The 27,130-nt window shown below is 49.0% G+C and overlaps 1 protein-coding gene across 1 annotated transcript; it reads left to right on the top strand.

Annotated features, from left to right (window-relative positions):
- Window positions 1–233: 233 nt before the first annotated feature.
- Eddm13 (epididymal protein 13) lies at window positions 234–23,958 on the top strand. The gene is made up of 9 exons (XM_075941307.1): window positions 234–255; window positions 4,682–4,738; window positions 5,161–5,193; window positions 9,741–9,749; window positions 11,243–11,269; window positions 12,162–12,188; window positions 17,585–17,706; window positions 21,391–21,428; window positions 23,934–23,958. The coding sequence occupies exons 1-9, from the start codon at window positions 234–236 to the stop codon at window positions 23,956–23,958; spliced, it is 360 nt and encodes a 119-aa protein (XP_075797422.1).
- The last annotated feature ends 3,172 nt before the right edge of the window (window positions 23,959–27,130 follow it).

Below are 27,130 nucleotides of genomic sequence, written 5' to 3'. Positions count from 1 at the left end.
ACCTACAGCCTGTTGTTGGGGGGGGGGAAGCCATTTTAAACACAAACAGACTGGGTTTATAAGGCTCCACCTCCTGCCTTCCTAGGTGGCCTTGGCACCACAGCCATACTTCCCCCAGAGGGTTGGCTGAGTCCCTAGGACTGGGAAAATCCATTCATTGTGGATTTTCTTTCTGTTGCAATTGCTGTGTGTTGACATCATTTGTTTGTTTTTTGTCTCCTTCCTCAGAGCTGATGAGCAGACTGTCACCGGATGGTAAGTGTGCATCTGTCTATGTCCTCAGCCCACAGTCTTTGCTCTTTCTTTTTTTTTTTTTTTTTTTTTTTGCTTTTTCAAGACAGGGTTTCTCTGTGGTTTTGGAGCCTTTCCAGGAACTAGCTCTTGTAGACCAGGCTCGTCTCGAACTCAGAGATCCACCTGCCTCTGCCTCCCGAGTGCTGGGATTAAAGGCATGCGCCACCACCGCCCGGCTTGATCTTTCTTGTCAATGGGTGACACAGACTTTGTGAGGCTCCAGAATGCCTCATATCTTATAGAGTTCCATGCTTTGTTTATTTGGCTTTAAGTTTAAACTGTAAGACTTTAAGACAGTTCTGAAGCCATTTTTGACAATTCTGAATCCTCTCAGCCTCTGTGCCATAGTGCTTCCCCTCCTCCCCTGGGAACCAAGGACCTAACACCTACACATGCACGTACTCAGTTCCTGAACAATTACCCATGTACGTATGTTTTGATTCGGTCCCCTGGGAAACGGGGTCAAAATGACCTCTTACCTCATCTGATCTGGCAACAGCTCTCCAGTCAATTATTGGTAATAGTCCTTTCGAATAAGCCAATCACAACCCCCCTTGCTTCTGTGGCCCCTTTAAAAGTAGACTGTACCCGCTATTCGAGGTCTCTCGGCTTCCCGAATGCTGGGGGACCCTGTCATGACAGAATTAATAAAATCCTCATGCTTTTGCATTGGCTGTGATGTGTGAGGTGGTCTCTGGGGGCGACTCCTCCTCAGTGTTGGGACGCTAGAGTCCAACAAAACTAAAAAAATATAGATATTGAAGGAGAGCATGTGTAGAGGCATGCGTGTGGGGGTCAGAAGACACCTGGAGGGGAGTTGGTCCCTTCTTTCCACTGCGTGGGTCCCAGGATTAGAATTTAGATCTTCAGGCTTGCTAGCAAGCACCCTTGCATGCTGACCCATCTTTCTGTCCCAAAATATTTGGTGTGTGTGTGGGTGCACACACCTGTGCAAGCATGCAAAGGCCAGGGAGGACATTCTGCGTCCTCCAGTCTTATTTACACGAGTACTTCCACAAGACAGTCTCTTATTAAACCCGGGGCTCACTGTTTTTAGGTTGACTCAGACCAGCACGTGCCTGTCAAATTACCTGGCGTGAGTGAGAAGGAAACACGGAACACACAACAAACCTGCTTAGGAGTGTATTAGAGGGGTCATGTACAGGCCTGGGGAAGTCAGTGTGCAGAGAGAGAGAGGAAGATGGCGCATCCAGCTTGTGTACAGGGGGTTGACATGGCTACATCGCACGCAGATGATGGGGTTCATGCATGCGCGCAAGGGCTTATCTGAGTCATATGTGGATGATGTAACCACGCATGCACGCAACGGTTTATCTGAGTAATACGTGGATGATGCAATCCACACAGCACAATGGGTCACGCGGTGCTCTTTAACATCCCCAAGGGCCATTAGGCACTTCTGCCTGAGGGCTTATCTGCACATGCATGGCCCCTAGAACCCGTAAGTATCAGCCTTATTGTGGCTGAAATCTTTACATTCTGGGATCCTTCTGTTTAACATCTCCCTAGTATTGGGATTACAGGTGCGACTGGCCTTAGCCAGTTTTTTACGTGGGTGCTAAGGGAACTGGAACTTAGTTGGATCCTTAGACGCTAGTTTGAGGTTTGAACAATCTACTTCTCTATTCCTGGAGTGCGAGGTCTGGCTATTAGCCACGCCTGTTGACAATAACCTTGAGAGAGCAGAACTCTCTGACCTAAATCTAGGTGAGACCTTTGTTTGAGGTTGAAGCAAAATTAACCTTGAAGGAACTAGAGGTAAGTTCCAATCCTCTGACCTTTGATCAACACAGAAATAGGCTCACATTTCCGGGCCTTCACATGTATGTGTAAAGCAGTGGTTCTCCATCTTCCTAATGCTGTGACCCTTTAATACAGTTCCTCATGTTGTGGTGATCTCCAACTACAAAATTATTTTGTTGCTACTTCATAACTGTATTACTGCTGCAGTTATGAATCCTTTTTTTTTTTGAGACAAGGTTTAGCTTTGGAGCCTGTTCTGGAACTAGCTCTTGTAGACCAGGCTGGCCTTGAATTTACAGAGATCCACCTGTCTCTGCCTCCCAAGTGCTGGGATTAAAGGTGTGCATCATCACCGCCCAGTTCGTTGTTATGAATTTTAATGTAAGTATCTGGTATTCAGGATATCTGATATGTGATCCTACCCAAATGGATCATGACCCACAGGTTGAGAACCACTGATATAAGCCATTATGATATAGTAGAATAGTATTCCATTAACATCTGTACAATCAGCTTGGAGTTGAGAGTAGGTAAGGTCAGAATCATTGGGGAATTGGGGACAAAATAGCAAGTGACAAAAACTCAGCAACTGTCAGCAAAATGGCTCACTGGGCAAAGTTGCTTACTGTTTAGCATGACGACCCAAGTTCAATCCTCAGGACCTACATGGTGGAAGGAGAGAGCCGATGCCTACAAGATGCCCTCTGAGCTCCACATGTTTGCCACGATGCACACATACCCCCATTAATTAAAAGGGAAGGAAAATACAGCTAACTGGAGTGTTTCACACCTGTAACTCCAGCACTGAGGAGCAGAAGCAAGAGGGTCTTACGTTCAAGAACAGTCTGGTTACCTAGTGAAGTCCCAGGCTGTATCTTTTACTTTTCTCATGGCAGTGACAGAATACCCCAAGCTCAGGGAAGGGAGGGTTTATCCAGTTTACAGTTTGAGAGGGTAGCATGGAGGGGAAATCATGGTGTTGGGAAAATGAGGCAGCTGGTCACGTTTTGCATGCACAGTCAGGAAGCCAAGGGCCATGACTGCAGATGCGCAGGTCGCATACTCCTTTCATACAGCCCATGGGATGATTAATCTCCTTAAATGAGCTAGCTAAAGGGATTTCAGATCTGCTTCACGATTTTCTAAGATGGGGAGATGCCATGCCATGGTTTTATAGTGTGTGTGTGTGTGTGTACACGCACACATGTGTGTTGTCCAGGGAAACTTCAGTTCTAACAGTGACGTTTCTCATTCTGGAATCTTTCGTATGAAGCTTATTTGTTCTACTTCAATTCCATTTTCTTTTTTTGAGACAAGATCTCCTGTGCTACCCAAACTCTTCTTAACCTTCAGTCCACCTGTGTCTTCTCCTGAGTGGTGATATCACATGGGTGCACCACCTGAATATGATTCCATTGCATATATGTGCAGCGTATGCAGGTGTGAACGTTAGTGTGTGCATGGGTGTGTATATCCACACATGTTCCTGTGGAGGCCAGAGGTCAGAGTCAGCTGTCTCCTTCAGTTGCTCTCCACAGTGGTTTTTCTTGAGACAGACTCTTCACTGAACCTGGACTTCACTGTTTCTTTTTATTTTTTTAAATATATTTATTTTTGTCTTATGTATACGGCTGTTTTGTCTGCATGTATGTCTGTGAACCATTTGCATGCGGTGCACAAAGGGGCCAGAAGAGGGCATCATATATGCTGAAGCCAGGAATTACATGAAGTTGTGAGCCTCTCTGTGGGTGCTAGGAATCAGAACTTTGGCAAATTCGGTGTTCTTTTTTTATTTATTTTACTTTATTTATTTATTTTTTTGAGACTGGATTTCTCTGCTGCGATTGAAGGCATGTGCCATCACTGCCCAGCTCAGCCAGTGCTCTTAACTGCTGAGCCACCTTTCCAAGCTTTCCTGGTTGTGTTTTTATGTTGAGGAAATGGAGGAAAAATGTCATGCAGCTAGGAGGTGAATGAACCAAGATTTGAACACAAGTCCTGTTTGTTTAACAACACCCCCATTGGACCCTAAAGCCCACTTACCAAGGAGGGGTCGCCCCAAGAGACCACCCTCATACCACAGTTGCTACAAAAGCAAGAGGAATTTTATTTACTGCCACGACAGGGCCCCTCAGCCTCAGGAGGAGAAGGACCCCGAGTGGCTGTTACAGGCTACCTTCAAAGGAAAAAACCACAGAAGCAAAGGGGGAGTCTATGAGTCATTTGTCAACTATTGTGACTAGCTCATTTAATGGTCAGCTAACTATAATTGCCATGGTGGTTTCTGGGTTGGTTGAGCAAGGAGGACCATCTGCAGGTCGTTTTATCCCAGTTCCAGGAACTGGGTCTATTGAAGAAAAACCACAGAGGGATGAAAAGTACCTGGGAAACGCTTGGGTGATTATCAGGTTCCTGGTTCCCAGGGAAGGAGGGGCAGTAATGCTGAGATGGCCCAGAGTCTTTCACCCCTTCCTCTTAGAACAGAGTCTAGGATGTAGAGATGGCTCACGTCTTGGCATTATCCACCAATCCGTAATCTTGTCTCTCGGCCCTTTCACAGCTGAGTTCTTTCCAGGCAGGGCCATCTTTTCTTCCATTCAGTTAATCCCTGCTCATCTTTCAGGTTTCAGACAAAACACCATATCCTCCTCCAAGACACCTCCCCTGGTAACCACTCCAGGTCAGCAGCCACCCCCTTTATAAGCTCCTGCCAAGCCCTTCAGGTTGTCTCTGTCCCACTTCACAAGGCTTTTGGTCCCCCTCCTCTGTAAGTTCCTGGAAAGCCATGGACATTGTTCATTGGGATAGATACTGTCTCACCCAAATCTTCTTATGCTGGATGCAGTAGGTGCCCACGGATGTTTATTAGGAGAAAGGGAGCCTGCAGACTCAAGTCCCCGTCTTTCCCTGTAAACCAAGCAGTGGCCTGCTATCTGGTAGTGTTCTCATCTCTGGTCTTGACTAGTCAGGGATGCTTATGGGTGGTAAAACTATTAATCTCTCTCTCTCTCCCTCCCTCCCCCACCCCCACCTTCACTTCTACCCTCTCTCCATCTCTCTCCACCCCCCGTTGAACATGGCTGCATTCATTTCTCCATACAGACAAGACGGAAGAAGAATGTAAGTACTTTGAAAGTTTATGACTGCCAACTTCTCATCCTCTCCCCGCCCCCATATTGCCAGGGATTGAACTCAGAACCTCATGTGTGCTGGGAAGGTGTTCTACTGCTGAACCACACCCCCAGGCCTCACTGGGGGATTCTAGACAAGGGCTGTGCTGATGAGCTACACCCCAGAAGCATTTCTTCTGTTTTTAAACAAGTTCTCACTAAGCTGCCCAGGATAGCCATGATTCAACTCTGTCTCAGAATAAAAAGTAAAAAGAGAGAATTGCTCAGTGGTAGAGCCCCTACCTAGAATCCCCCAGTGGGGGGCTGGGGTGTGGCTCAGTGGTAGAGCCCCTGCTTAGAATCCCCCAGTGAGGGGCTGGGGTGTGGCTCAGTGGTAGAGCCCCTGCCTAGAATCCCCCAGTGAGGGGCTGGGGTGTGGCTCAGTGGTAGAGCCCCTGCCTAGAATCCCCCAGTGAGGGGCTGGGGTGTGGCTCAGTGGTAGAGCCCCTGCCTAGAATCCCCCAGTGAGGGCTGTGGTGTGGCTCAGTGGTAGAGCCCCTGCCTAGAATCCCTCAGTGAGGGCTGGGGTGTGGCTCAGTGGTAGACTGCTCTGCCAGCATATACAAGGCCCTAAGCTGAATGCCCAGCACCACAACAAAAAAGTTTGCTAGAGCAAGTAATTCACAAGTTAGGCAGAGAAAAACCAGGAGTGGTTTGGGCAACTCTGTCCAGACAGGAGAGCGGGGCTGGAGGACAGCGGATGGAGGGATGATAATGGACGGGTCACAGTCATTCCATTGATTTAGTTGGTCCACTCCATTGCAAAGTCCCTGATAGTACAATGTAAGTATATTGGATGTTTTTGATTGGCTGAGCCAAATTCTCCATTTCTCTAGTCTAATGCAACTTGAATTTCCCTTAACTGAAACGCCCATGGCTAGAAATGTTTCAAATGTCCAATGTTCGGAATCGTGAACATGGACATAGACTTTATCCATCCAGCACCTCTTACCCAAAACCCCCAAATCTGCTGGACAGCACCCAACTCCAAAGCTGTATGTGGTGGCTCACACTTGTAATTTTAGCACTTGGGAGACTGAGAGTGCCTTGATTTCAACCTACATCAAGAGTTGGTAGGTAGACCAAAAAATGGCCTTGATCTATGGAGTGAGAAGACCCTATCTTTTTTTATTTTTTTTTAAAAGTTTTTCGAGACAGGGTTTCTCTATAGCTTTGGAGCCTGTCCTGGAACTAGCTCTTGCAGACCAGGCTGCCCTTGCACTTACAGAGATCTGCCTGCCTCTGCCTCCCCAAGGCTGGGATTAAAGGTGTGTGCCACCACCACCCGGCTGAAAAGACCCCATCTCAAAAATAAAAAATGAATGGAAGCTGGAGAGATGACTCAGTGGCTATCATCACTTTCTGCTCTCCCAGAAGACTCAAGTTCATGTTCTAGCACCTGCTAAGACAGCTTACTATTGCCTGTAACTCCAGCTGGCCTCCAAGCACAGACATATGGTATCATTTTACATAGACTTATATGCATAAATAAAAACAAAATAAGCCTTAAAAATGAAAGCAAACCGAAGTGAAGCTATTCAAGCATCACTTTGACAATCAAAAAGCTTGTCACTGGGGCATTTTGGGTTAGGGATGGTCAGCCCATGCAGGCGTTGATGGGAAATGGCTCAAGCTAGACTTGATACTGCCCACAGATGAGGTTAGGCTGAGACCACCGGAGAATGGTGGCTTTGTCTGCTCGGGGATCCTGCAGACCTGGTCTCCTCTCAAGTTTGTTCAGCAGAATGCAAGAACAATTGTTAAATACTCGAAAAAACATTTTATGAGGGAAAAAAAATGGAAGGTACCAGGGACAGAAGGAACTAATATTCATTCTATTCCCTGCCCATTCTTTTCCACTTGACCTTTGGTTCTGCTTGCAACCCGCCATCCAGTGAAAAGTAAGTTATTTTTCCTTTTATGACTGATGTCCTTTGGTGTTTGGTGGAAGAGTCTCTACATGTACTCTCTATATAATCAAGGATGACCTCAAACTCTTGACCATGTCTCAGCCTCTGGAGTGCTGGGATTACAGGTGTGCACTACCACACCTAGCACAGGAAATAGTTTCTACAGTTTCTCCCTTCTGGTGGGTCACTTGGAAGGAGGGGGAACAAAAAAGCAGGGAGCCAGGCATAGTGGTCCATGCCTTTATCCCAGCCCTCATGGTGGCCCATGCCTTTATCCCAGCCCTCATGGTGGTCCATGCCTTTATCCCAGCCCTCATGGTGGTCCATGCCTTTATCCCAGCCCTCATGGTGGTCCATGCCTTTATCCCAGTCCTCATGGTGGTCCATGCCTTTATCCCAGCCCTCATGGTGGTCCATGCCTTTATCCCAGCCCTCTGGAGACTGGGGATTAGCAGCTGAAGGCTACAGCAGTTACATATTGAGTTTGAGGTTAGCCTGGGCTACATAAGGTTCCATCTCAAAGAAAAAAATAGAAAGAAAAAGGAGAGGGGAGAATAAAGAGAGGGGATGGGAGGAGAAGAGAAAACTAATTTTGTTTTTTGTGGGGTTTTTGGTTGGCTTTGTTTTGTTGTTGGGTTTTTTGTTTGTTGGTTGGTTTGGTTTGGTTTTTGTTTCGTTTTGTTTTTTTTTGTTTCGGTTTTTCAAGACAGAGTTTCTCTGTGTAGCCCTGGCTGTCCTGGAACTCACTCTGTAAACCAGGCTTGCCTATGCCACTACCTCCCACCCTGCGAGAATGCTGTGTTTATAGGAATTTACCCTACTTGTGGAGGAGACTCCAGGTGGCCTTCAGGCTCCACCCACTTCCTGGGGCTGCATGGTGGGGTCCCAGAATTGAGCAGCTTCTCCACTCTCCCTATTTCCCTAGAGCATGGGACCGCAGGAGTTATGCTTGCTTATAGGTAGAAAACAAAACAAAGCAAAACAAAACACCAAGAACCAAGTTTTCCTCCCTCACTCGGGGAAAGAGAGAAGAGTAGAGACCCCTTCCTGATGCCCTGCAGGCATCTGGAGGATGAATCCCTAGAGGAACTGGGGCCAGGGGATTCCAGCATTAAGGATGAATATGTCTTAAGATACTGGGTCACAGCCGATCCAGCATCTCTGTATACAGCCTCACCAGTGCCATTTGGACTGGATGATATTTCCATGACCCTTTTGGGGTGGGCCTCTTCGGAGGATGCTCTGGCGGGATGGGAGAAGGTCAGGCATCGCTAACACCCTTTTCCTCTCGAACCTTCACTTCCGCTGGTACCCAACACCTCCACCTGAACTTCCTTCTCCTTGATGCTCCTGTTTCAACAGTATTGAAGAGTAAGTTCAGTTTTCTTCTTTTCATTTGCTTTTCCCTTGTTCCCGCCAGGAGGTCCCCTATTGGTGCAGGGACTGTCGCGGGGTCCCCCATTGGTGCAGGGACTGTAGCAGGGTCCCCCATTGGTGCAGAGACTGTCGCGGGGACCCCCATTGGTGCAGGGACTGTCGCGGGGACCCCCATTGGTGCAGGGACTGTCGAGGGGTCCCCCATCTGTGCAGGGACTGTCGCGGGGTGGGAGTGGGGGGTAGAGTGGGACTGCACTTCTTCCATCTTCAAAAAGGCAGGCATAGGAATAAGAGGATGACTCATAGGGAAACCGGGCTGGCGACTAAGCCTGAGCTCGATCCCGGCATCCACATGGTGGAAGGAGAGAACTGACTCCTGCTGTTGTCCTCTGACATGTACACACACACACACACACACACACACACACACACACACACACACACACACACCAATAACAAAACACAATGTAACTGAAAAAATTATAAGAGTCTTAAAGAGATGGTTCAGAGATTAAGAGCACTTGCTGCTCTTCCAGAGGACCTGAGTTCAGTTCATATCTGGTGATTCTTATCTGCTTGTAACTCCAGCTCCAGGGGGATCTGATGCCCTCTTCTGCTCTTGATTGACACCTGCACACACACACACTAATAATAATAATAATAATAATAATAATAATAATAATAAAATATTAAAGCAGGATTTTGGGGAAATGACTCAGTGGTTAAGAGAGCTTGCTGTTCTTGCAGAGAACACAAGTTTGGTGACTCACATTTATCTGTAACACCAATGCCTGGGTGATGCCCTCTTCTGGCTTCTGTAGGCACATGCACACACATATATATACACACAGAGAGATACATACACATACACACATAAATAAAAATAAAAATAAATGCTTTTTAAAATTGGGGGCTGGAGAGGAGGATCGGTGGTTAAGAGCACTGGCTGCTCTTCTTGGGTTCAATTCTTGACAGTCACATGACACCTCACAACTGCCTGTAACTCCAGTTCTGAGGGACCCAACGCCTTCCTCTGACCTCTAAGGGCACCAGGTAAATGTGTGGTCTTTTTCAGTTCAGCTGTGCTCTAAGGCCCACTGTCTTGGGCTCGGAGCTTGTTTGGCCCCTACCTGTCTAACGTTGTGATTTGTTTCTCCCTCTTGTGGTCTTGTCTCTCATGGACCCTGGGCTCATCACTACTTCCTGCCTCCTGGATGGATCACAGAGGTCCTTGGTAAGCACCTTGTTCTGTGTGGGCCCTGGACCTACGCACCAAGCTTCTGTTTTATCTCCTTGTGTGCCAGAGTGTGGGGGAGGGGGGAATCTGAAATGTGGTGTCGGTGGGTGCAGACCTCCCTGGAAATTCAGCACCTGCCATGCAATTGCCAGAACCCACACTGGGAGTGATGGTGCACACCTATAATCCTGGTACTAGGAAGACACAGACAGGTGGATCTCTGGGGCTCACTGGCCAGCCAACATAGCCTACGTGGTGAGCTTAAGGCCAGTGAGAGACTCTGTTTCTAAAAATAAGATGGACAGCCCCTGGGGAAAAATCACAACTGGGCTTGGCCTCTGGCCTCCCTGAATGCAGGCATGTATGCCTGTGCACATGGTATACACACACACACACACACACACAGAGAGAGAGAGAGAGAGAGAGAGAGAGAGAGAGAGACAGAGAGAGAGAGAGAGAGACAGAGAGAGAGACAGAGAGACAGAGAGAGACAGAGAGAGAGAGACAGAGAGAGAAAGAAAGAGCAAGAGAGAGAGAGGCAGAGATAGAGGGAAAGAGATGGGGAGGGTAGCAGCAGGATGCTTCAGCAGGTAAAGCTCTTGCTGAGAAGCTTGATGACCTAAGTTTGAGTCCCAGGTCCCCTGCAAACTGTCTTTTGATCATCACGTGCTTGTTAGAATATGCTTATGCTCACGGTCACATGCATAAACATATATACACAAATAATAATAGTGGTGATGATGATGGGGGGTGCTGGGCAGAGTGGCATACACCTTTAATGCTAGAGGCAAAGGAAGGACAGATCTCTGTGAATTTGAAGCCACCCTGGACTACATAGAAAGTTCCAGGTCAGCCAGGACTACACAGTGTGACGTTGTCTCAATAGAAGTGTTAACAAATATATTATAGACTCAACAAGTCTTCCCAGTGAGAAATTACTATGTGCTTAAAAGTCTTTAATGAGCCTGAGTGGTCCAGACTAACGCATAGATGGGAACCAGCTCTGAACAGAAAACCCTATCAGCTTATAAAGTATCACAGCCCCGAGTTGCATTTTGAGCAATGAAAACATGTTTCACAGAGACAGAAAAGCCAGGCTTTGGTTGTTTGGATAGATGTGTGGGAGAGAGTTCCAGTGTTCCTAGTGAGACACACTGGGGCTGCTTTACCAGGTAACTGTCAACCAGGGTCATCCTGCCTGCCTGACAGAATCACACTTCTGAATAGGAAAACCAGAGAGCTCTTTTAGCTAAGTGCTGCTTTGTGTGGGTTAAGATTTCCTAAGCAAGTTCAGTAGACATTTGTATTATCAATGTACTGTTCCCAGTTTCTCCTACATCAGAAAGAAGGAAGTAATCGAGGAGGCAGGCAGGCAAGCAAGTGGGCCAGAATTCTGCAGGGCTTTTTAGGAGATGGGTTGGGGGTGAGCCTGTGGGCCCTATTGCCCTAAGTTCTGCCTGTGATTCTATTTGCATGTCTCTTTGTCTTAGGTCTGCTGAGCCTCCAAGTGCTGAATGGTGAGTTGGTGACTTGATTTTAGGGTTGGAAGAGCCTTTAGATGTCACAAAACAAATGCAGTTAGCATTCGGGTGAGAGGCGGTCAGGGTGTTCAAGAAGCTCAGAGTCTGAACACTGTTGTTCTCTGAGGAGAGGTGTGCAGGGGACATGATAACCCAGTGTGTCAGTGTAGTAATAGGAGCGGCGGGGCTGCGTCCCCAGCACCCCGGCGGCCTGGCTAGCTTATGCCCCGAAATAACAACACACAAACTGTATTCTTTTAAACACTGCCTGGCCCATTAGTTTCAGCCTCTTAACCCATTTCTAATAATCTATGTAGCACCATGAGGTGCACTTACCAGGAAAGATTCAGCATGTCTGACCAGGTGGCTGGCTGCATCGCCATCTGCCTCAGAGAGCAGAGCTATCGCGTCTGCCTGGGAGAGGGGAGCATGGCGTCTCTGAGCTCACTTCCTCTTCCTCCCAGCATTCTGTTCTGTTTACTCCTCCCACCTATGTTTTAACCTATGGGACCGAGCAGTTTCTTTATTACTTAACCAATGACCTTCCTCCATCATGTCAGAGAGTGCTGGAAGAAGTTACATCTGAGCAAAGGGGGGGACCCACAGACATGTGCACACCATATGCGTTTGTGTGCATGCTTGTGTATCTGGGGAAGGGCACTGCATGCCGGGAAATGGCATATGTGTAGCCAGGTAGCTGGGAGTGTCTGAGTCAAGGGCCACCAAGGAGGTCAAGGGCAGCCCTCTTTCACCCAGCAGGCCCAGAAGTAGCATTTACAGCTGGCTTCCCACTCATTCCCTAACTTTCCTTTTTTCTTCTCTTTCCCCTGCTCTCCTCCTTCCTCTCCTTCCTCCCTTCCTCTACCGTCCCTGTCTTTTTCCTCCTTAGAAGAAGCAAATGACTGCAAAGAAGAAGGTGGGTTAAGCCACGTGTCTGTTCCCTCCTCCGGGCAGTTAGAACCTTCCCTTTGACTGAGACCCCTGAAGAGGTCAGAGTTTAGATGCACCTCAGTCTTCAGGAAGCCTCTGTAGCCCTCAGCCATCTTTTTCCTCCTTTGTGCCAAGCACAGCAAGGTAAGAGGAGGCATTCTGCTTCTGCGGACCTCCATTCCCCTCTCCCCCGCTCTGCTCCCTTGGAAATGACAGGGTAAGTTGAATGACAGGCGTGTGTGCTGGAAACAAAGAGACGGTGGATCGGAGACCACATAAGCAGACATCCTCCTCCAAGTGATGGTGGATGGTGTAGACCAACCACATAAGCAGGCATCTTCCTCCGAGTGATGGTGGATGGGAGACCACATAAGCAGACATCCTCCTCCAGTGATGGTGGATGGTGTAGACCAACCACATAAGCAGGCATCTTCCTCCGAGTGATGGTGGATGGTGTAGACCAACCACATAAGCAGACATCCCCCTCCGAGTGATGGTGGATGGTGTAGACCAACCACATAAGCAGGCATCTTCCTCCGAGTGATGGTGGATGGTGTAGACCAACCACATAAGCAGACATCCCCCTCCGAGTGATGGTGCATGGTGTAGACCACATAAGCAGACATCCTCTTCTGAGAGATGGTGGATGGTGTAGACCACATAAGCAGACATCCCCCTCCGAGTGATGGTGCATGGTGTAGACCAACCACATAAGCAGACATCCCCCTCCGAGTGATGGTGGATGGTGTAGACCACATAAGCAGACATCCCCCTCCGAGTGATGGTGCATGTTGTAGACCACATAAGCAGACATCCTCTTCTGAGAGATGGTGGATGGTGTAGATCACATAAGCAGACATCCCCCTCCGAGTGATGGTGCATGTTGTAGACCACATAAGCAGACATCCCCCTCCGAGTGATGGTGCATGGTGTAGACCACATAAGCAGACATCCCCCTCCGAGTGATGGTGGATGGGAGACCACATAAGCAGACATCCTCCTCCGAGTGATGGTGGATGGTGTAGACCACATAAGCAGACATCCCCCTCCGAGTGATGGTGCATGTTGTAGACCACATAAGCAGACATCCTCTTCTGAGAGATGGTGGATGGGAGACCACATAAGCAGAATCCTCTTCTGAGAGATGGTGGATGGGAGACCACATAAGCAACATCCTCCTCCGAGTGATAGAGACAGTGGAGAGAGTTAAAGGAGCTTGGATTAAGCTGTGGGGTAGGATTCCGTAGAGTGCTTGCTTAGTAGGTACAAGGGCCTGGGTCTGATCCCCAGGACCACACACCTGCAACCCCAGGGCTCAGGAAGAAGAGGCAAGAAGATCAGAAGTGTAAGGCTAGCGTGGGCAGCTTATGAAGGTCCAAGGCCAGTTTGGATTTCGTGAGACTCCTTTTCAAAGCACAGGAAAGAGAAATAGCACCAAAACAGATAGGTAGGACCACTGGACATCCCAATCAGATGCCAGCCTCAGTGGCAGAGTTGAGGGCTCACAGGTTACAAGCTGGATCAGACCGAGTAGCCAAGGCCACTTTAGGATAGTGAGTGTCTATAGTAAAAGCAAACAAAACAAAATGGACAACAACAGCAACAGCAAAAACAACACAAACAAACAAACAAACAAAAAACCCGGGCATGGAGCACTTGAGATAGTAATTCTCAACCTTCCTCATGCTATGACTCTTTAATGAAATTCCTCACGTTGTGGTGACCCCAACCACAACATGGTTTTCCTTGTTGCTTCATAGCTGTGATTCTGCTACTGCTATGAATCATAATGTAAATCCCTGTGTTTTCCGATGGTCTTTGAACCCTGTGAAAGGGTTGTTTGATCCACAAAGGGGATGTGAATCACAGGTTGAGAACCACTGACTTAGGCGGTAGAGAAAGAAAATGTTCAAGGCTAACCTAGGCTACATAGCCAGCTGGAGGCCAGCCTGAGATCCTAAGATTCTGTCTCAAAAAAAAAATCTAGAATTATCAGTAATGTCTAATTTATAACAAGTATTAGAATTCTAGAACTAAGAATTTGCAGCCAGCATTAAGAGTTGAGATTCTGGATTGACAAGATGCCTGAGAGGGTGAACAGGCTTTCCTTCAAGCCCGAGGCCCTGAGTTTGATCCCTGTAGAAGATGAGAACCAGCTCCTATGAGCTGTGTGTCGATTGAAAGAACCACCAAGTGACATGTTTTAGGAGATTGTGAGAACCCCACAGAGACCTGATATAAAGAAAATCAGGGCCCACGAGGTGACTCCATGGTTAAAAGAGCTTTTGGAACAGTCTGATGAACTGCGTTCAATCAGAACCCATGTAGAGGCGAGGAGAGAGTCTGGCGTGGTGGTGCACACCTTTAATTCCAGCACTCGGGAGACAGAGGCGGGCAATCTCTGTGAATTCCAGGCTAGCTTGGTCTACAGAGCGAGTTCTAGGGCAGCCAACGATACACAGAGAAACCCTGTCTCGAAAAACACCCCCCAAAAAGGGTGAGGGGAGAAAACAGACTCCACAAAGCTGTCCTGTGGCCTCCCCATGTGGACTACGATGTGCACACACCAGTGCAGTCATCACGTACACACCAGTGCAGTCGTCGCGTACACACCAGTGCAGTCGTCGCGTACACACCAGTGCAGTCATCACGTACACACCAGTGCAGTCGTCGCGCACAAACCAGTGCAGTCGTCGCGTACACACCAGTGCAGTCATCACGTACACACCAGTGCAGTCGTCGCGTACACACCAGTGCAGTCGTCGCGTACACACCAGTGCAGTCGTCGCGCACAAACCAGTGCAGTCGTCGCGTACACACCAGTGCAGTCGTCACGCACACACCAGTGCAGTCGTCACGCACACACCAGTGCAGTCGTGTCGTGCACACACCAGTGCAGTCGTCGCGTACACACCAGTGCAGTCGTGTCGTGCACACACCAGTGCAGTCGTCACGCACACACCAGTGCAGTCGTGTCGCGCACACACCAGTGCAGTCGTGTCGTGCACACACCAGTGCAGTCGTCGCGTACACACCAGTGCAGTCGTGTCGTGCACACACCAGTGCAGTCGTGTCGTGCACACACCAGTGCAGTTGTCGCGCACACACCAGTGCAGTCGTGTCGTACACACACCAGTGCAGTCGTGTCGCGCACACACCAGTGCAGTCGTCGCGCACACACCAGTGCAGTCGTCGCGTACACACCAGTGCAGTCGTCGCGTACACACCAGTGCAGTCATCACGTACACACCAGTGCAGTCGTCGCGCACAAACCAGTGCAGTCGTCGCGTACACACCAGTGCAGTCATCACGTACACACCAGTGCAGTCGTCGCGTACACACCAGTGCAGTCGTCGCGTACACACCAGTGCAGTCGTCGCGCACAAACCAGTGCAGTCGTCGCGTACACACCAGTGCAGTCGTCACGCACACACCAGTGCAGTCGTCACGCACACACCAGTGCAGTCGTGTCGTGCACACACCAGTGCAGTCGTCGCGTACACACCAGTGCAGTCGTGTCGTGCACACACCAGTGCAGTCGTCACGCACACACCAGTGCAGTCGTGTCGCGCACACACCAGTGCAGTCGTGTCGTGCACACACCAGTGCAGTCGTCGCGTACACACCAGTGCAGTCGTGTCGTGCACACACCAGTGCAGTCGTGTCGTGCACACACCAGTGCAGTTGTCGCGCACACACCAGTGCAGTCGTGTCGTACACACACCAGTGCAGTCGTGTCGCGCACACACCAGTGCAGTCGTCGCGCACACACCAGTGCAGTCGTGTCGTGCACACACCAGTGCAGTTGTGTCGTGCACACACCAGTGCAGTTGTCGCGCACACACCAGTGCAGTCGTGTCGTGCACACACCAGTGCAGTTGTCACGTACACACCAGTGCAGTCGTGTCGTGTACACACCAGTGCAGTCGTCACGTACACACCAGTGCAGTCGTCGCGCACACACCAGTGCAGCCGTCGCGCACACACCAGTGCAGTCGTGTCGCGCACACACCAGTGCAGTCGTGTCGCGCACACACCAGTGCAGTCATCACGCACACACCAGTGCAGTCGTCATGCACACCCGCACGATAATAAAATGCATTGTCTTAGCTCCTGTCCTATTGCTGTCTTGTGACACCATGACCAAGGCAACTTATTTTTAAAAAACCATTTAATTGGTTGGTTTTCTTACAGTTCCAGAGTTTCAGAGTGTGAGTTCATGACCATTATGTGGGGGGGGGGGGCAATGGCAGGCGGGTGGCATGACATTGGAACAATAGCTGAAAAGTTACATCTGATCCACAGGCACAAGGAAGGAGGAAGGGAGGGAGGGACGGAGGGAGAGAGCGTGAGCACTAACAGGGAATGGTGTGGGCGTTTTAAACCGCAAAGTCCACCCATAATGACTGGCCTCCTCTAACAAGGCCACGCCCTCTAACCCTTCCCAGTTCCAGGAACTGCAGAACCAAGAATCCAAACAAGCCTAGGGGGCCATTCTCACTCAGGCCACCACTCCGTCTTAAAAATATAAAGACTATTGAAGTGGGGGCAGGAAAGCTGTCTTCACAGGTAAAAGTGCTTACTGCTAAACCTGATGACTGGAGGTTGATCGCCAGGATCCATATGCTAGGCAGAGAGGACTCTGGAAGGAATCCTCTAGCCTCCACACTTGCCCACGTGGAGTTAGCCAGCCCAGGCAAGGTGGTGAGATCCGGGTTCAGTGAGACTCTGCCTCAAAGAAAAAGAAAGAAAAAAGAGAAAAGGTAGAAAAAAAATAAGGTGGTGCAAGGTTGATGAAGACCCTGATGTGAGCCTCTCGGCTTCACATGTATGTGTGTGCATGCATGTCTAAAACACATACATACACACAGAGAACATACACAGGGAAAAGTGAGACAGTATGATCACATGCCTGGGACCCGAGTATTTGCAAGGTGGAGGCAGGAGGATTAAGAGGACATTCTTAGCCTCATATTGAGTTGGAAGCCAGCCTGAGTCCATGGCATCCTGTTTCAAAAACCAAATCAAATTAAACAAACAGCCAAAACAACTAAAAGAGGGACTTTGGTGAAGTTCCCAGAGTGGACGGGGTTCCCTGAGTGAGGTTCCCACAGAGCGGGCGGGGTTCCCTGAGTGACTTTTTCCACGGCACTGGTTGGGTGCTGTACGTAGATGTAGACGGGTTACGTGGTGATGCCTAGGTGTGAGGAGAGCTCAAAGCGCAGAGAGCTTGTCTGGGAGCCGAGTGATGGCCACAACATCCCGTGTAACAACAACAAAAAATCCAACCCAGGAGATACACAGAGGAGGGACACCAGTTTGGAGTGCCAGAGGGCCAGGGATTTCCGGGTGTCATCAGTTCTTCTCGCCCCCTTTCTTTAGTGAAGTCTTCCCCGGCCAGCACCACAGCCAGGGTCCTCGTGAAGAACGGCGGATGGAACTTTTTGAAGTGCGCCTACATGGTGATGACCTTCCTCTTCGTGTCCTACAATAAAGGAGACTGGGTAAGGAGTCCGCGTCTGGATGGACGCCTTTCAGTCTATGGAGGGAGGTAGGCGAAAGGAAGGAGGGGCGGGGAAGAAAGGATGAGGAGAGAAGGCACTATGGGAGAAGGGAGTCTACACAGTATAGCGAACTGCCTTGTCAGGTTATCTTTGTGGGACCACCAGCTCCCCAGTAACGACAGGAGACTTTATATCAATTATGAAAGCTTGGCCTTAGGTTAGGCTTGTTCCCAACTAGCTCTTACAACTTAAATGAACCTGTCTCTTTTAATCTACATTTTTGCCACGTGGTTCGGTTACCTCTGTTCTGTACCACACGTCTGACTTCTTCAGGGCTTCTGGTAAAATCCGCGCACCTAGATTTCTTCTCCTTCCCCTTTAAAACTAGTATGCCTTCCCCAACAGAACACTCTGCCCACCTAGACATTAATAAGGAAAATTAATCTGAATAATTGCAATTCTTGGCAATTGTACAATTGCAAATGTACCGGCTCTGGCTAACACTCAGAGAGTTGCCAGCCATGAATACAAGATTTTACTAACTTATATACACCTTAGGCATCTGCATTGTACCAGCCCAGGTTACAGTTTGAACCATTTTAAAAGACAGGAGACTGCAAGTCTAACCACTTGGGCAGATGGGAGATTTACACAGCCTGGTATTCCAGAATTATCTACGTATATTAGTATTGATTTCTAAAGTTGTCACCCAGGATCATCTTGCCCATCTGGCAGAGTTATGTTTTTACTGATAAGAACACCAGGAACTTATGGCAGACCAAGACTTAATGGCGATAGGTTTTGACCCTGCGCTGCCCCCAGAGCTGTCCCTAAGAGACACATTCTTTGATAGGGACTGGTTGTAAGCCTGGGTTTCTCCATTTGTTATGGAAATGAACCTAATTGGAGGTCAATCGGTGAATAAACCTTAGCAGAACTCTCTCAAGGACCCCAAACTTTAATTAAGGTACCAGGTTTTCATTCTGTCCCAGCCTGGTGAGCACCCCACTCATCCCTATCCACACTGGTGAGCACCCCACTCATCCTTATCCACACTGGTGAGCACCCCACTCATCCCTATCCACACTGGTGAGCACCCCACTCATCCCCAGCCACAATGGAGGCGGTACTCGTCAGCTGAATCCCACATAGTGTGACCCAATGTGCCCTAAGCCGGTCCAGCGTCAGGTTTACCCTCCCAGGTGCCTGTGTCATTGCTACCTTCAGTCTCAGACTGAACTCCGATGGTCGGGCGAGCCACAAGCTGCTTTTCTCATTGAGCCACCCCTCCCTAGCTCCCTAGCTGGGACAAGAACCCTGCCACTAGGAGCTGCTTCCTGTGAAATGTGAAGTGCCAACTGTGTTCTCTGTTCTCTCTCTCTCTCTCTCTCTCTCTCTCTCTCTCTCTCTCTCTCTCTCTCCTCCATCCCTCCCTCCCTTCTTCCCTCCCTCCCTCCCTTCCTCCCTCCTCCCCTCCCCCCCACACATTAGGGAGTTTTTTTATTTTTAATTATTATTCTCTCATGTATTACATCCTGACTGCAGTTTCCCCTCCCTCCGCTCCTCGTGCACCCCCCCCTTCCCCAAATCCACTCCTCCTCCATTTCCCTTCAGAAAAGAGCAGACCTTCCAGGAATATCAATTGAAAATAACATATCATGTTGCAGTAAGACTATGAACATACCCTCATGTCAACGCTGGACAAGGCAACCCAGCAGGAGGAAAAGGGTTCTGAGAGTGGAGAAAGAGTCAGAGGCAGTCACTCCCATTGTTAGGGGTCCCACGAGAACTCCAAGTTACACAACCATAATGTGTGGCAAAGGACGCAGATCTATGTGGGGTCAATGATTCAGTCTCTGTGAGTCCTGCTTAGTCAGTTCTGTGAGCTGTGTTCTAATTGTGTCCTTGACCCTCTGGCTTCTACAATCCTTCCTCCCCCTCTTCTTAGGAGTTCCCATGAGCTCCATCTAATGTTTGGCTATGGGCTCCGCATCTATTTCCGTCAGTTGCCTTTCTGATGACAATTGGGCTAGTCACCGATCTCCGAGCATCGCAGAATATCATCAGAAATCATTTCATTGACTTTTTTTTTGCCAGTTGTGTTTGGTTCTATCCTAGGTCTCTGTGCTATCCAGCCTCCAGTTCCTTTTAGTGTGGAGCATAGGCTTCCTGTCCTGGTGTGGGCCCCAAGTTAGACCAGTTATTGGTTGGCCACTCCCACAAGTTCTGGGCTGTCATTGTACCAGCACGTCTCGCAGGCAGGATAGACTGGGTTGACTGGTGGTTTTGTGGCTGGGTTGTTGTTACAGACTCAGGAGATTCTTAAGGACCAGGTCTTTTGCTGTTTCTGGAGATGCTGCTGGATAAGACACCTCATGCATCTCTGCCCGCTGAGCTGTCTCACTGACTCCTGTTTGTCTGTCTTGCTGACTCTTGTTTGTGCGTTTGGAACAGGGTCTCTGATGTAGGTCAGGATGACCTTGCACTCATGATCTTCCTAAGTGCTGGCACATCTAGTTTAAGGGGTGAGAAGTATTTGGTCCCTGGTTATTGGGTGTCTCCGCTGAAGTAATAAGCCAAATCAAACTGAATTAATTAATCCAGATTTAATAAATAGAGCAAAGGAAAGCAGGGCACTCCCTGGTGGCTCTCGGGAAGTCAGGAGAGAGAGCACTTGGTGGGTATCTATGGGCCGGTTTTTAAGTAGCCTGTAGGAGTCTTGAGCATCTCAGGAGGAGGAGCCACTGACGGTGGGATTTCTCAGGGTCAGGGTCTGGAATGGGAGGAGGAGTGCTTGGGATCAACCTAGGGCTTCATCCCTGCTAGGCAAGCACCCTGACAGGTAAGTCACATCCCGGTCAGTGGGAGTTGTGCAATGAAGCCACTGGGCACTGAGCGTGGAGCAGATTTAGAGCAGGACACAGGGGGAAGCAGAGAGACCTGCCCATGGTCAGGACAGGGGCCTGTGGTAGTGAACACAAGGAAAATCCGCTAGATCAGCTAGAGCAGTGGTCCCCAATCTTCTGATGCTGCACCCCTTTAATACAGCTCTTCATGTTGTGGTGACCTCAACAATAAACTATTTTTGTTACTACTTCATAACTGTAATTTTGCTACTGTTATGAATCGTAATATAAATATCAGTGTTTTTTGATGGTCTCAGGAGACCCCCTGGGAAAGAGTCTGGGATCATGTCCCACAGGTTGAGAGCCACTAGGCTACACTTCTATCAGGAATGCAGCTCGTGGATTGGGCTTGAGGGCTGAGGGAAATGGGGAGACCCAGGAGATGATCAGAGAGCCCTGGTTCTCACAAAGGTGACTTGGTCTTCCAGAAGATTCTGCACAGTATCTGGAGATGGTTTTTCTTTTTATAGCCCCCACTGAAGCACGGAATTTAGTGAGAGGCCAGGGACAGCTCTCAGCCTTTTAGCACCGCTTGCCCTGAAAGTGACCAGGTCAAAGGTCATCAGTGCCAGTGCCGGAAACACTAGGTGGGGAGGTGGCAGGACTGATGAAAAGTGAACAGGCTGGAAGATGGGGCTGAGCTCAGGAGCACAGAGAGGCTGACCAGTCACCAGTACCACAGGTGGAAGGGAAGGAAGTTGGTTGGCTGACTTCTGTTTCGTTTTTGATTTTGTCTTTCTCTGTTCCATGTTCTGTCATTCATCCTTGTTGTCCCCAGTGTTACTGTCACTACTGCAACCCGCAGCTGAATCTGAGGTATGGCTTCACATCTTGTCCACAGGTCCTGGAACTCACTGTCAGGCTGACCTCCAACTCACAGAGATCCACCTGCCTTTGCCTGGGATTAAAGGCCTGTGCCACCACCTCCTGGCTTACATTTTGCTATTGAAAGAGATGGGTATCAGCTCAGGATCCTCAAGGCCAAGTTCTCTGCACAAAAGGGACTTATTTCCCCAGAGACACAAAGGAGAGGGATAAGAGAAAAGCACAAGAGATAAAGGAAGAGGAAGAAGGGGAAGGAAACAAGGGAACAGGGCAGCTATTTGTTCCAAAGAAGGATAAAGGACTGTCTGGATAATGAGGAGACAGATGTGGCTCATAGGAAAATGGCGGTTTATAAAAGATGGAACCCCGTGTGTTAGGGTTTCTATTGCTGTGAAGAGACACCAAGACCATGGCAACTCTTACATTTAAAAAACATCTAATTGGGGTGGCTTACATTTTCAGAGGCTTAGTTCATTATCCTCATGGTGCAACATGGTGGCATGCAGGCAGACGTGGTTCTGGAGAAGTGACCAAGTGTCTTACGGTGGTGTGCAGGCAGACGTGGTGCTGGAGAAGTGACCAAGTGTCTTACATCTTGACTGCAGGCAACAGGAAGTGGTCTGAGGCACTGAGAGCTGCTTGAGCAGATATGAGACCTCAAACCACCTCCATGGTGACACTTCCTCTAGTAAGACCGCACCTACTCCAACCAAGGCCACACCCTCCCCAACAAAGCCACACCTCCTAATAATGCCACTCCCTTTGGAGGCCGTTTTCTTTCAAACCACCACACCGTATTAGGACGAGGTGTTTAACTTTAATTGGCCATGTTAATTAGGTGAGCCAAAGGGGACTTTTGATTGATGGACTTAATACTTTGCCAGCTGGACCTTGGCAGTGAGCCCCAGGAGGATGTAATCTAATGGTGTTTAGCAAGGCAGAGAGAAGGGGGCAAAGGGCAAGGCCTGCCAGAGCCACATGCTCCAGTGGGCTAGTGTCCCTTTGGTTATTATTTGCATGTATACCCGTGCTACGGCACACACGTGGAGGTCAGGGGTCAGCTTGTTGGAGTAAGTTCTCTCCTTCTACCCCTTGAGTCCCTAGGATGGGACTTAGTTTTCAGTCTTGGCAGCCAAGTGGCTTTACCTGCTGAGTCATCTCCCTAGGTCAAGGAGGTTTTATGTATGTATGTATATATGTATGTGTGTGTATGTATGTATGTATGTATATATGTAGGTATGTATGTATTTATAGTTTTTCTTTTTGGACAGGGTTTCTCTGTGTAGCTTTGGAGCCTGTGCTGAAACTAGCTCTTGTAGACCAGGCTGGCCTCAAACTCACAGAGATCCGCCTGCCTCTGCCTCCCAAGCGCTGGGATTACAGGCCTGCGCCACTACGGCCCAGCTAAGGAGGTTGCTTTTAAATAGCTCGTGTCCAAGGTAGGGTTTGTGAACTGCAGTCAGAGTCACAGAATTGCATGGAAGGTTCCAAGTTCGTTCTCCTTTAGTGTGGGAGGAATGGCATGTGTGTGTTCCCCTCTGCTGCACAATGAATAAAATTCAATGCCATTCGAAGTGGGGTTTCTGTTTTGCTGTTGAAGAAGAGATCTAGGTGGATAGTTCAGAGGTTAAGAACATGCACTACTCCTGCCGAGGATCAAAATTAACTTCCCAGCACACACACTGTGGAACTCAGACTCCCTGTAATTCCAGCCACCGGGCTCAGACGTCCATTTCTGGCCTGCAAGGGCACTGCATTCTCCTGGACATACCCACTCACCCATAGACACACATATGAATAATTCGGAATCAGATAGGGTCCAGAGAGATGGCTCAGCAGTCACGACCTCTTGCTGCTCTAGCAGAGGACTCAGGTCTGGCTCCCAGCACTCCGTGGTGACTCACATCAGTTACAGACCTGACACCCTCTTCCGGCCTCTGTGCACACTGCATACCCCTAGTGCACTTACACATGGGCAAAGACACACAGAAAATAAAAGTAAATCTTTAAAAATATTTTTAAAAAATACAGGCTGTGATGGCACATGCTTTTAATCCTAGCACTAGGGAGGCAGACAGAGGGATCTCTGAGTTTGAGGCCAGCCTCATCTATAAAGCTAGTTTCAGGACAGCCAGGGTTATACAGAGAAACCCTGTCTTGAAAAGACAAAACAAATCAAAACGAAGCAACCCCCCCCCCCAAAAAAGACAAAGAAACCTCCCTCCTAAGTAGAGCCACTCCTGCTAAGTAGGAGCCAGGTCCCCAGGTCTGAGGGAAGTGGCTTTAGCAGGTGGAATAGGCTGGGGCGGAGAAACAAAGTGGGCAGACCGTAGCCCAAAGAAGCATGGTCCAGGGTGGAGGCGAGAGGTGCAGGCTCAGGGGCTGCACATAGAGCCCTAGGGGGCGGTAAGGGTGCTATGAGGCCAGGAGCCTGATAACATATGAAGATGTAAATACGTGTCCAACTGTGTTTCTCCTGTCTCCCCTCTTCCTCAGAGACGACCCCTGCTGCTCTTTCTAGTGAACCTGCTCCATCTGACTCCTCCTTCACTAGCCCTCCAGCTCCCAGGCGTCAGAGGGCCGTGCTGTGAGACGAGGGCCATGGGAGCCGAATGAGCCTCTGCAGGGCTTTCGCCCACACCTTCTCCTCGGGACCATTTTCAGCCTTTCTTTCCTGTTCCTCTAATGAAATTGCACTTGTGTAATGGCTAAGGGTTTCTTTCTTCTGCTCACACAACACAGCAAATGAACACAGGGTGGAGGGCCGCTAAGAATCATCTATAATTTTTAAATAAAAAATTTGTTACCTCCTGAGTCAGTGTGTGTGCATGCATTGCGGGCATCAGTTTACAACAGCTAACATCTTTTTCCATCGAGCAGTCTTGCTGGCTCTCAGATAGAGCAGAAAGACCTATGTTTGTATTCTCTTGCTTTCAGGTATTGGGCAAAGCCCAGTGCATTTTCAAACTCTCTGACACTGGACTTCCGAACCCCGATTTCCCCCGTATATGATTGCTCTGATGGGACGCCCATGTTTTCCGGTAACACCTATTTCCTGTCTCCCTTTTTTCTAATTTTATGTGCATTAGTGTTTTGCCTGCATGAATGTCTGTGTGAGAGTGTTGGCTCCCCTGGAATTGGAGTTACAAACAGTTGTGAGCTTTCATGTGGGTGCTGGGAATTGAACCTGGTCCTCTGCAAGAGCAGCCAGTGCTCTTAACCACTGGACCATCTCTCTAGTTCCCCCTTTTTTGTTTTTGTTTTGTTTTTTGAGACAGGACTTTTCTGTGTAGCCTTGTCTGTCCTTGGAACTCACCCTGTAGACCAGGCTAACCTCAAACTCAAAGGTTCACCTGCCTCTACCTTCCAAGTGCTGGGATTAAGGGTGTGCGCCACCTTTATTTCCTATCTTTTAATTCTTTAATTGGCAGGGAAAATGAACCCATTTCTGCACAGTATCAAGACAGTATCCTAGACAGTATTGAGATAGATGCAGGAGAACCAGGAGTCTAGGGCCATTCTTGACTACAGAGTGAGTTCCAGGCCAGCCTGGAAACATGGGAATTTGTCTAAAACAAAAACAAGCAGATGGAGAGACGCTTCAACAGTTAAGAGCACTGGCTGCTCTCACAAAAGACTGGGTTCAGTTCCCAACACCCACATGGAAGTTCACAACTATCCATAACTCTAGTTACAGAAGATCTGTCGCCCTCTTCTGGCCTCTGCTGTAAACATGTGGTGTACTTAACATTTGTGAAGGCAAAACACTTACACATATAACATAAAAATAAAATCTTGGGGAAAAAAGCAGCCCGGTGGTGGCACATGCCTTTAATCACAGCACTCGGGATGCAGAGGTAGGAGAAACTCTGAGTTCGAGGGCAGCCTGGTCTACAGAGCGAGTTTAACAGGGCTACACAGAGAAACCAAAACAAAAACCAAAAAACAAAAAGTAAGGTTCAAGGCTGTAGGCGGTATACTGTTTTTACTCACTACTGTATCCTCGGCAACCACACTAACTGAACGCTTAATAAGTGTGCAGCGCTTGTTAAGTTACAAGTTAGACCAGAACGGATGCTCCATAGAGCCTTCAACGACCCAGTTTGCCTCAAGAGTATGGTTTCCTGTCAGATTTAGAGGAGGAAAAAAGTGAATGCACCGTTTGGTGCGCTCCGCTCGCTTACTATAAGCAGTTAGCCAGGCACAACGTGAAGGCTTGCGCATACATTACTGTTGCACAAATAGCACCCCCACGCCCACCACCCAGTCTCTACGAAGGCCATGAGAATCCTAGATGGAGTCAGCCTCTCTGGCCGGACTTGGGAGCCTGGGCAGCGGAAACAGCCAAAGTCCAGGACCTGCTGTGCTCACATTTGTCGCGAGGCGGCGCTGTCTCACGACTTCCGGCTCCAGCCCGCCACAGGCTTCAGAACCACAATTCCCACAAACCTGCGCCCCGACCCGTTTCTTCTCCTCTTTCGTTCCTAACAAATCATACCTTAAGGATATCTGGAAAGTGTTTTCAATCTCCCAAATCATTCTTGACGCGGCGCTTCTGAGCCGCACCTCATCTTTTTTTTTTTTTTTTTACTGACGGTCACACCTCCCGCCTCTCTGCTTCTTTGAAACTACAATACCCAGAAGTCGCTGGGCCACGCCAAGCCTACAAGATGGGTTGCCTTGGAAACAGAAATGCCAGCTCTGGGGTTGGGAGTTGCGAAAGCAGTATTGCGATTGGTGGGGAGGTCTGTTTGCTTGCTTCCTCTTTAGTCCCCCCCACCCCCCACCCCTTTCAAGTTTCTTATTTCTTTCCTCCGTTCTTCACTTTATTTTTTTCCTGTATAATAGTTCAAAGTCTCTGTTTGGTATTTTTTCATACAATTTTATTTTTCATGGTGTTACTCTTTTCCCCGCCTCCTACGTTCTCCTCAAACCCCTTCCCAAACCTCGTATCCTTGCATCCTCAGTAGGCAAAAGGGCACATTTCAGAGTGCCGCAAGCGCATCGAGACGTGTGGTCTCCTCATGTCTTTTCAGGGTAATCCTTGGGTCCTCAAGTCTGGGCCAGCTGCACTGGGCAGTGTCATAAGTTACAGGTATGAGACAGGAGAGGCTAGTCTGGACACGGGAGGCATGTTAGGTCTGTTCCTCAGGTCCCAAGAGGTCTCCTGGGTGTTAGGTTCCAAACTCGGGACACGCGGCGAGGTGCCTACTTAGCATATCAGAACGGACCTGGCCGCCAGGTTCCCCCAGCGTTCCTCAGTCCCTACCTGTATCAGGGTCCTCTTGGCGGGCACAGCCTACGCTCTTCCATAAACTTCTCCAGCCCAGGGGCTGGGCTGCCCTTCTCCCAGCTAACCTTCCCTGTTTAATCCAACCATTTTGGTTGCTTCGTCCCTTCCCCTCCTGGCCTCTTAGTCTGGCTCTCCCCTCCCCCTTCTCCCATAGCTCAGGGTCATTTTCTCCCTGGCCTCTCCCAGATGTCCCTGCCTCTGCCTCCCTTTTATCTACACAAACTTTCACCTCCACCACACCAGGAGCAGTCAGTCATGCCCTTTCCTTTTTCGTTCTTTTTCTTTTTCCGTTCACTGGGAAGTGAATGCAACCTTTAGTCTGCCTATTTCTAATCTCCCAGATAATGGCCCGCCTCACTCGTTGGATAGATGGAACTTAGAAGGAGATGTGAGACTCTGA

This window comes from Microtus pennsylvanicus, chromosome 1 (genome assembly GCF_037038515.1).
Source record: "Microtus pennsylvanicus isolate mMicPen1 chromosome 1, mMicPen1.hap1, whole genome shotgun sequence".
NCBI lineage: Eukaryota > Metazoa > Chordata > Mammalia > Rodentia > Cricetidae > Microtus > Microtus pennsylvanicus.
The sequence above is the reverse complement of the archived record's forward strand: the minus strand, read 5'-3'. Positions and strand labels throughout refer to the sequence as shown.